This window comes from Limulus polyphemus, unplaced genomic scaffold (genome assembly GCF_000517525.1).
Source record: "Limulus polyphemus unplaced genomic scaffold, Limulus_polyphemus-2.1.2 Scaffold80, whole genome shotgun sequence".
Taxonomy (NCBI): Eukaryota; Metazoa; Arthropoda; class Merostomata; order Xiphosura; family Limulidae; genus Limulus; species Limulus polyphemus.
The window spans coordinates 1,116,830-1,126,977 of NW_013665690.1; the positions used below are offsets into that span (position 1 = coordinate 1,116,830).

The 10,148-nt window shown below is 33.6% G+C and overlaps 1 protein-coding gene across 8 annotated transcripts in view; it reads left to right on the forward strand.

The window, feature by feature from the left end:
- Positions 1 to 1,250: 1,250 nt before the first annotated feature.
- LOC106467503 (serine/threonine-protein phosphatase 2A regulatory subunit B'' subunit gamma-like) overlaps positions 1,251 to 10,148 on the forward strand; it is a 36,818-nt gene continuing 27,920 nt past the window's right edge. Inside the window, exons 1-4 of one of the 8 annotated variants that reach the window (XM_022396342.1) lie at positions 1,251 to 1,347; positions 3,552 to 3,617; positions 3,762 to 3,895; positions 5,521 to 5,674. In XM_022396342.1, the coding sequence (XP_022252050.1) occupies positions 5,570 to 5,674 (105 nt within the window). In that variant the 5' untranslated portion in view covers positions 1,251 to 1,347; positions 3,552 to 3,617; positions 3,762 to 3,895; positions 5,521 to 5,569. The other 7 variants (XM_022396332.1, XM_013927865.2, XM_022396324.1 and 4 more) reach the window with 7 other exon arrangements.

Consider the following 10,148-nt stretch of genomic DNA (forward strand, 5'->3'; position numbering starts at 1 on the left):
TATTGTTAATTGTTTATTAGTTTAATGTAAGTGGCTATTGTTCGGTACGAACAATACTAAGGAAAGGGCAGTGTTACGACATTGGGTGTCACGTGACGAGTATTCTAGAAGATTCGCTAGTGTGTTACGACAGCGGGGATCAGTTACGCTGGTGGCGCGTGTTGAGAGCCTTAGAAGTTTCTAGAACAGGCAGTATTATCGTATATAAGTGCGCTAGACAGTGAGAGAGGGAGTCGGAGTCGAAGCAGGCAGAGAGAAAGAAAGACAGCGAGTACGATCGGCGGGAACCGAGGATTGCAGACACAGAGATCGGAACTATAGTTGGCGGGGACGGACAGCTAAGTCTAAGCGCGATAGAAAGTGAGTGAATTGTTGTGAACTACAGTGTGTGTGTAACTGTGAAAATTAAGTACATTACAAAGTTGTATTGAGGAAGAATAAACAAGTTTTATAAAGAAAGGACTTGTATCTTAGAAGAATTAACAAACAAACATACAGAGACGTAACAGTAGTTAAAAGGTGCTCATAGCAGTTTATTAAACGAACCGAAGCTAAATTATTGCAAATAAAGTAAATACAAAGTTGTAATGAAGGCAAACTTAGCTAATTTGCAGAACCGTCTGGATGTGTGTTCACAAAGTGATAAGCATGCGGTTTTGAACGAACTGTACATGCATATTTTACAACTAAATGAGTCGAGAAAACCCATAGAAATTGTACTTAGTGCAATGTTATGTTTTTAGGAAATTACACGTGGGTTAAGTGTTCTTTATGTTAAATGATTTGCAAATAAAAACTAAAGTTAAAATCGAAGCTAAAACCAGATAAGGTAATTCTGAATGGAAAAGCCAACATGCAATCCGGATTTCTCGGACAAAGGCCTTTCTAATGATTTGAAATTTGTAGCATTCGATCGAGGAATTTGCGAGAAAAGTTCCGGGCAGACAAAAGCTATGTTTTTTGTACATTTTGTCCTTCGTGCCACCTGTATATTCTCATACATATATGTGATTAACATGAAAGTACAGTGAAATTAAATATATTTATATTCAGTACTTATTTTGTAAGGAAACGCTAAGAATATTTTCTTATTTCAACTGGATCATTAGCAGATAAAATATATGTTTTTTTTTTACTATTAAACGTATACATACAAAAATATAACTTCCATAAAGCACTATACACCTTTTAGTTATCCTTTGCGAAGCAGTACTGTTTGTTTTAACGTATAAAATATTCTAAACCACGCTGTGTTGCAAAAGTCAAACTTTAATTCTTAACTGGTTGATAATTAACACGAAAGTGCATTTAGATTAAACATCTTACTTATTTTAGCCAAGAGTTCAGGTATTATATATATATATATATATACTATACAATAACGGCATAAGTCTATTAATAGTATTATCTATATACCTTATCCATTCCATTATAAAGTTTTCTAGAGAGCGCTAAATGTAGCGCGTTTTTGAAGTTAGTGATTAAGGTTTGTTTTCATTGCATTTTCTTCGTAATTTTGATTTTGAGTGGTAGAAGGAGATCTTATACTTTCATTTTTTTACAATCGATGCCATCAATTATATATAGGTGAGGGTTTAGGAGCTTAGTCCAGATATGATATTCAGTTGCTACACAGTGACGTTAGGCTTAGTGTGTTAGTGTAACTAATGTTACTTTTACTATTGATGTAGTAGTATTGCTTCTACTAACACTGACAGTTATAACTTATACTCTGAGCTAATTTTAGAATTTTAATTCCAAGTTTACTACTTTTGTATAGAATATTTGGCCTCTTCTCAAGTGACACACATGTTAATGTTACTAACACTAACATTGTTACGCATTATTGGTTGTATATGCTTGGCTCTAGTACTTGTACTACATCCACGTTTCCATCTTCCCAGCATCCTGGAATTTTCTTCATTTTGTCCATTGAGGTTGTGTCTACAAGTTTCAGGTTCTTCCGGTTGGGCTGGCTTCGGTTCCTTTTTTTGTTGGGTGGTAGAGGCCTTTGCCCATTTTCTCCATTCCAGGGGCCTTTGTTTCCACCATTACATCAATGACTGGCTCCTAATAGTAGTAGTCACTCTCTATCTAGCCTAGGTACCATGCCCATCTAGAATGTTGGTGAGCATGGTCTTCTACTGATCCCTGTCTCCCGTTGCTCTTTTACCATTTCTATAGTGGTAATTCCTTGTTCCTTGGCAATTGTTGATAGTGGCATCTTTCTTTGTCTTTCTTTACTTTTCTTTCATGGGATTTTTCATGTCATAATGTTTGCAATCTCTCCTTTACTCATGATATGGTGTATAAAACACTGTTGTCTCTTTGTTAAGTTTTCCCACAACATACATTTTGTCTTGGCCTTCTTTAGAATGACTTTATTACTTGTATGTGTGTTCCATGATATTTTAAGCATTCGTCTTAGGAACCACATTTCTACTGCATTGATGCGTTTCTTCATTGTTGGTGATATTGTTCAACATTCAGAACCATAAAGAAGGATTGGATAAACATAGCACTGTAGAACTCTCAGTCGTGTTTAAATTATGAATTTATTGTTGGACCAGTAGTATGCTTAATATTACTAGATGTACTTCTGCAAGGTTCCTGAAAAATTTCTGTCTCAATAGTAAATGAAACTAGAATTAAGAATAACAAATTATTGTATTTCTTGCTTTTGAAGTTCATATGTTATGTTGTATCCTAAACAGTGCATAATCTTTCTCATGATTCATGGCATGTATCCATTTTACTGACATCATGACAGTACAAATTGCAACTTTAAATGTTCCTTATGTGGAATCATTTTAGTGTCTCCTGACTGACTGACAGACAACACACTACTATATAGTGGTGCGAGTAGTAAAACAGCTAGATGACCCCTCCAAGTGGCCTTCTGCCCCATTTTGAGGAATTACTAATATTATTACAAGTTATAGCACTAGATCTACTTTGTGTATAAACTATGAATAATTTCATGACATTGTAATTGAATAAGTGAGTGCTAGATTACTTATTATAATTTGAAATGTAATGCCTTTTAATTTTATTAAATAAATTATTATGTAGATGGAAAATATTAGTGGTTATAGTGAGTACAGTAACACTTAGACTTGAATTTTGATGTTAAAATGTCACTTAATTGGATTTAAAAGTCATCATTCTGTGATCAAAATTGGTAGTGTTATATGTTATGTATTTCTTTTTAGTTTTAACGCTATGTTAACACAAAGACTATCATAATAAGCTTGGTATCAGAATATCAAGCAGCTGGAAACTGTGAAAATCAATAATTTTGTAACTTTAATTATAGTTCTCTTGCCTATTTGCACACACACATACATACATACATACATACATACATAGCATCTAGACCAATATTATGTCTGTTGTGTTTCAGGTAGCCTAATAATTCCTGGTATTCAGCATAAGGCTTAATCAAAATTGAATATTGCAGATGTAGCATGGTTGTCATGTAACATATTCTCTTGTTTTTAACCATTGGTTCTTGTAATTACTAATGTATCTTTCTCCCATTGATACTATAGTTGCTAGAATTGAACCAAGAATAAATCGACTTGCTGGTTTGCCAGTTCTTGTATATGATAATAAAGGTAATTACAAAATAATAAATATAAATAAGTAAATAACTAGTGCTAAAACTTAGAGAAATAGAATAAATGATCTTATGTTATTAATTCTTACCCTAGAACTCTGATTTGTAAGTAACTTTTATAAATAATGGATAATAATTACAGTTCACTTCATTAATGTGGCTCACACCATAAAAGACATTATTCATGACCACTGCTATGTCTGTCGTACCTCAGCCAGCATTATGAGTCCCAGTATTTGATGAATGGCTATGTCAGCAGTGGAGATGGTATACATAGTATGTTGTCATATTATATTACATATTCTCCTTTGCTTTCAAGTATGGGTTATTAGATTTTATATATAATTATTAAATTGAAAATACATGTTTAAAGTCTATGACATAATGAAAACAAAAGTTCTCATTTGATTAATTTAACTAATAAAGGTATTGAATTTATTTTGAGTAGTAACAAAATGGATATTTCTGCATTTTATCAAAGATAAATAAATACAAGACCTTACAATAAATTGACGATGGAACACCAGGAGTACTTTTGTTTGAACTATACACCATCTACAGTATCAGGATGCCTGATTGTAAGGGCAAGAATAAAATTTCCAAACCTTATTGTTTCTTTTGCATAACCTTGATGATTTTAATCAATGGTATACATCTTGATTATCATTTTACATATGAAAGAAATGCTAAATAGCTTTCTGAGTGTTTGCTTGTAATATCTAAAGCATTGATGCTTATTATAGACTCACCAATTCTTACAGATATTTAGATTTTTACAGTAACCACCCTAAACACATCAAGATAAACATTCCATGTACTTTTGCTGTAAGGTAACAAGCTTTTATGTCTGATCTTGCTCAGAGAAAAGCTAGAATAGCTAACCCTTTATTGTCTCCACCCATATTTTTATGCATGCCAGACATCATCCCCTCTTGCACATTTATGCCAATTATGGTAATGGAAAAAATAGTTCTAAAATATTTCATAACTTGTCCACATGTGGCCTCAGTTTAATATTTATGTTTGTGACTACTTAAATATTTCTACATCTAGATTAGCATAAAAAACCCTACATTTCTGCCACGTAGTGGTTAGAGTTGGGCAATTAAGTAATATAATTGATTACTTAATGAGCATCGATTAGTGTCCCATAAAATATTCGATTAATTGAAATTACAGTCGACTCGATTAGTATCATAAAAATAATCAACTAGTGTTTAAACTTTTATTTTCAATTATTCCAGCTGTCTAGCAATTTTGTTATGCAGAGGGTTTAAAATGTTCAATGAAACATTTTTCATAAAAACATTCTTCTTTTTCCTTACTTGTCCAACATAAGAAAATATTGAAAAAAAGCTTCTCAACTACCATATTTTGCTTGAAGAATTATTAGTATCATAAAAATAATCAACTAGTGTTGCCATATGTTTCTAGTTTCAATTATTTCAGCTATTCAGCAATCAAAAAATCATTATTACTATATTAACATTATGTATGTATATTGTTAAGCTCAAAGTCATACAATGGACTGTGTGCTCTCCCCACCGTGGATATCATTAGCCTGACAATTAATTGATTAGCAATTTTCACTAATTGCCTTGCTCTAGTAGTGGTATTTACCCGATCTAGAAAAGCCTTACATGTTTAATAAAAAGAAGGAAAGAGAGGCCTCAAAAAAAACTATTAGTTTCTCTTTTTTAAATTTGCTTCAAACAAATGTAATGTTATATATGTGCATAACCAGTAGTTTAGGTATTTTAACACAAATGCAAAATAACTGATGTTGAATGAAAATCTATCTAAATTATTGATGCTAAGTTGTAATTTATTTTGAATGTCTCGCATTATCCTCTACTGCTGACCCTTGGGTGCTCAATAAATGTGCATTATTTTTTTTTAAGTGTGTGAAGAGGAAAGATATTCTACTAGATCTATAGGAAGCAGAATTAAATGGAAGAGAAGGAATCAGAAGAAGAATTATTCAGAAAGATCTATACTGAATGGAAAGGATGTAACAGTGAAACAAATACAAAAATACCACCATTTTATTTTCAGGTTTGTTCTTAATTATTGTCTTTTAGTTTTTGCATACTTAACTGCCTATTGATAAAGTTAAAATCACCAATTGTATTTGGCTTTATTGTCTTCTTCCATGACTTTGTTCCAGATGTTTTCTCATCAGAATTGACATCCTTACCTTTTCATTGGCATCTTGTCTTCGTCAGCCATTGGGGGAACTTCTTCATTTAGGCGTGAGGACTACACATAATATGTTCATCTCCCTTTATCTGCACTGTCTCACAGTTTCTTCCTCATCGGGTTTTCGTCTACCATCTATGACCATTTTTCATACTTTGGTGTGACTCTAATTGGATAAGTTTCTATTCATTATTTCTTTCCTGTCATGGGCCCTTGCTTCATTGTTCACTATTTGGATCTTGCTTTGTGGTGAGCAGTGCCTGACCAGATATCCTTTAATTCAAATCCACACTGTATAGCCATGTTGGATTGCACTCTCTTCCATGGCTTTGCAATGCTCACCGATGAGATGGGGTGTTTCACAAGATCACTTGAAGGTGAATAACCTTCCAATGTTTTTGCTTCATAGACATGCCTGTTCTGGACTGTACCACCCATCGACTGCATGGGTAAAGCAGAAGGGGATAGCTGCCCAGCCCTGCCATGTCTTGGTTGAATAAATTGGTATGGTCTGCTTTTCAAAATAGGGTTTTGTGGTCACCCATTGCACTGTCTCTGGTGATGATGTTCCTCCAGTCTCTCCACTGCATATTCACCCCCCTTTCTTCTGTTGGAGTGGGAGAGTCCTTACTACTTTCCTGTTCTAAGCTGCTGGAGTGGTTGATCATGGAGGCACCCTCCTGAATGGATTCCACAAAAAGATGGCTATAACCATTCAGTCGAGAGTAGGGCAGTGGTGTTCTGCTGATGTAGGTGAGAGAGGAGTTGAGCCGTTACCTTGCTGGATGACGTGGCCTCCTGATACCATTTACACAACTACTAGAGTTGAACCGTCGAAAATGCAGTTCACCCCTTCGATTGGGAGTTCTCATCCTACTGCCGCGTGGTTGTCAGTACCCTGTTGCCCTGGTGTTGGATTTAGAGTTAACCAGTCAACATAAGTCCTCACACAGGTTTTGGGTTGTATATCTTCCTCCCTCAATTTCCTCCATCTGTGTTGTGGGTCATATCGGTGGTACACAAAATTGTTCAGGTTCTGTCCTTGGCTATCCCTCGTTCTCTCTTCTTATTAGGATGTTAGTGCCATTTGGAGAGTCCCAAACCTGTTTCACAGTTACTGGATGTCAAGTTCCCAGATTGATAGCTCAGGGCTAATCCTTGTGTCATAACCTGGAATCAGAGTGGTTTTCATTTCCCCTCTTCTTGGGTTTGAGGTGAAGAAGATATGATCCCCATCCCACCCCATGAGGAGGTTTTGGATGTAGTTGACTTACCAAGTACAGTCCGCTGCACCCTAGCCACTCTGTATCCAGAGGCACGCCCTTGTTCATCCACTTTTCTCATTGTGAGATTGAGTTATAATATCGTTCTCTGGTTAGTTCACTTTCCTACCACATTCTGTCCCACTCAGATGTGCTCCTGTCATTGTCCGCCCTGATATCTTATATATTCCACACATGGGCGAAGAGTATACCTGGCTCAGAAGTGATGCAGTTCCCCTCTTCAGATCTGACTTTCTCATCTATGGAGGTATCCTTCAGATGCTTTCTGAGGGTACATCTGTTCTTGCCTCACACTGGTCCCTCCTCCTAATAAATGTGGGATTCTAGTTAATCTAAGAGAAGGGAAGTATGGTATCAGAAGTTATAATTTTCCTATACTGAAAATGTGTTTCCGATAGGTACTTCCCATCCCCACACACTTCCCGTGTTTCCATTTTCTGCCATACTTTCAAGTGATAGTTCAGTAGAGGTGCATAGAGGGAGTCACATGCATCATGTGAGTGTACTTTGCTCCTATTGGTGGAGAGGTGATGCATGATGATTTACATGAGAGACATGTTGGAATCAGTTGATCCCAATAGGGGGGAGCAATGAAGGAGAATAGCTAATTTTGTGAGCAGAGGGAAGTACCTATTGGAAATACATTTTCAGTATAGGAAAATTATAACATTTGTGAATTTCTAATGATGGATTTGTTTGAGGAACTTTTCAATACTCTAGTCATGATATTACCATAATTATTCAATACAGGTCCATAGAAATATATCAATATTTTAGCATTTTTGAACTGGAGAGGAAGAAATAATGCAAATTTCATAATTAATACCAAAACTTGTATTGTACATTTTGTGTGACCACATCCATAAAGTAATAAATTTCTTTGTAGAAACTTTACAGATGGGTATCAAACTTGCATATATTATTAGTCAAATGTAAGCTATTTAAATAGATTTAGCTCTCTGTTTTGGTTTTTGAAACCACTATTTGCCATATATGTTTAGAAAAAAGGAACTTTTAAAACACTCACAGTAGCTCACTGGAAGGCCTGATATGTATGTATAAATTACTTATTAATACAGGAAGTTAAATAGTTGGTCTTTCATGTGAGGAAAATATATATAGTTTGAATATTCCATTTATTTCTGCCTCTGAGCTTCTGAAAGAATCCCTCCACCCATAGAAGGTTGGGTAATGTATTAGTTTTAGAATATAAGATAAAGTCTCCTGAATGTATATTTTTTACTAGTTTCAACTACTAAGCAACTGTTTTAAAAATATGTAGACCTGTAAAAATGATATAAAGTTTTTATTTCTTAGGTATGATTGTGAAAATAATTACTTGTCTAACAGACATGAACTAGACAGATTGTATCTTATAAAATATAATTTATGTGTAATATTAAGTATTGAGATCTTCGAAATACTACTGCAGAATGCCAGTACATAGGTTTCTATTATAAAACCTACTTTCAGCTACAAGAATTTAAAAAATTATTTTGTTTTAAAACTTGAAATATGATTTTTAGTGAGACATACAGTAAGTGCCTTTATATACAGACTCACAAATATATACATATATATATATATATAATAAATGAAAGTTGTGTTACTGATCTTTTTATAAATGTAAAGAATAAATCAGTATGAAGTATTTTGTTCTTATGCTTGTATTTGTATTTGATATTCTTGGGCAACGTGATGGAGCCTTTTTCCTTCATTGTGGCAGTGAACCAATCCAAAAACAAGGAAATCAGTTTAAATACCTATTTAATAAGAAACCTGTAAAATACTGTATAAATCTTAGTTATGATAAATGACAATTCCTGATCTAATGATCATTGTCATTTCCATTTACTATTGTGATAACTTTTTAAATATATGTTCTTAATAACATTTTAAAAATTTGAAGCTATAATATTGAATAAAAAAATTTAGAAAAGTACCAGGGTCTATAAAACAGGAATATTGACTATTTATTGTGTTCACTTTATCCTGTAATTTCTGAATTTACAAAAGTGAAGTTAATTACCTGGTTCTTCCTATGAAGAAAGTAGCTCAGCTTTAAAAAAATTATTAGAAAATGGACCTGGGCAAAGGAAAATTTTAACAGGTTAAAATGAAGGCAGTCTTTTATTATCAGTAAAGGTTTTTTAATAGAATCTCTAGTTTTATTTTCCATTACTTATAATGAATATTTAAGCTTCAAGAATATGAAAAACAACTGTTTTAATACACTTGTGATATAAGTTCTGTTGTGATATTGTTTCTGTGTTTTATAGAACAGCAGGCTAAAAGTGAAAGAGAACTGACAATTCTCATATAATTCCCTGTAGAAGGAATCTTCACTGTTTTATTGCCTTTACCATCCAGTATCCTTTAGTGAGGAACCATAAATGATTGGATTCTTCTGAAGGATGATGGTTATACACTTTTTTCAGAAATTATGGCCCATTGATTTTTGTACCTAGTTTATAAAAGAGATCCAGTGCACCAGTAAATCCTCTGCCCACAACATCTATTTTGGTGTATTGCGTTCAACTTCATTTAAGGGTATGAGTTATTGCTGCCTCAAAGAACCTATCACTGGTTTGACAAGTGATCACTCCCTTTGCATATTGTAATTTCTTCTCTGGAATGCATACGTTGTACATTTCTGTATATACATACATCTGCCATCTAAAACTAGCATAGAACTTTCATTTTCTCTTTTTTACAAAAAGGTCCTGTGCAAGGGGATGGTTAAATATGAATTGTTGGTGGCTGGTACAGTGTATGTCCCAACAAAAGAAGAAGAAAATTGCCCACAAAAGCATAATAACCAAAGTGTTTGCTTTTATTTTACAGCAAAATATTGTATCACAAAATAAGTTTTCATGAGAAAATAATTAAAATATTTTTTTAATATTTTATGGCATTTCACAATAGTAAGCAGCATACTGAGGACTGAAATTATTTAAAGATGGTGCTAACATATAACCAAAATCAATACAAAGTAAAAATATTGACATGTAATAAATATATATATATATATATATATATATTTATAT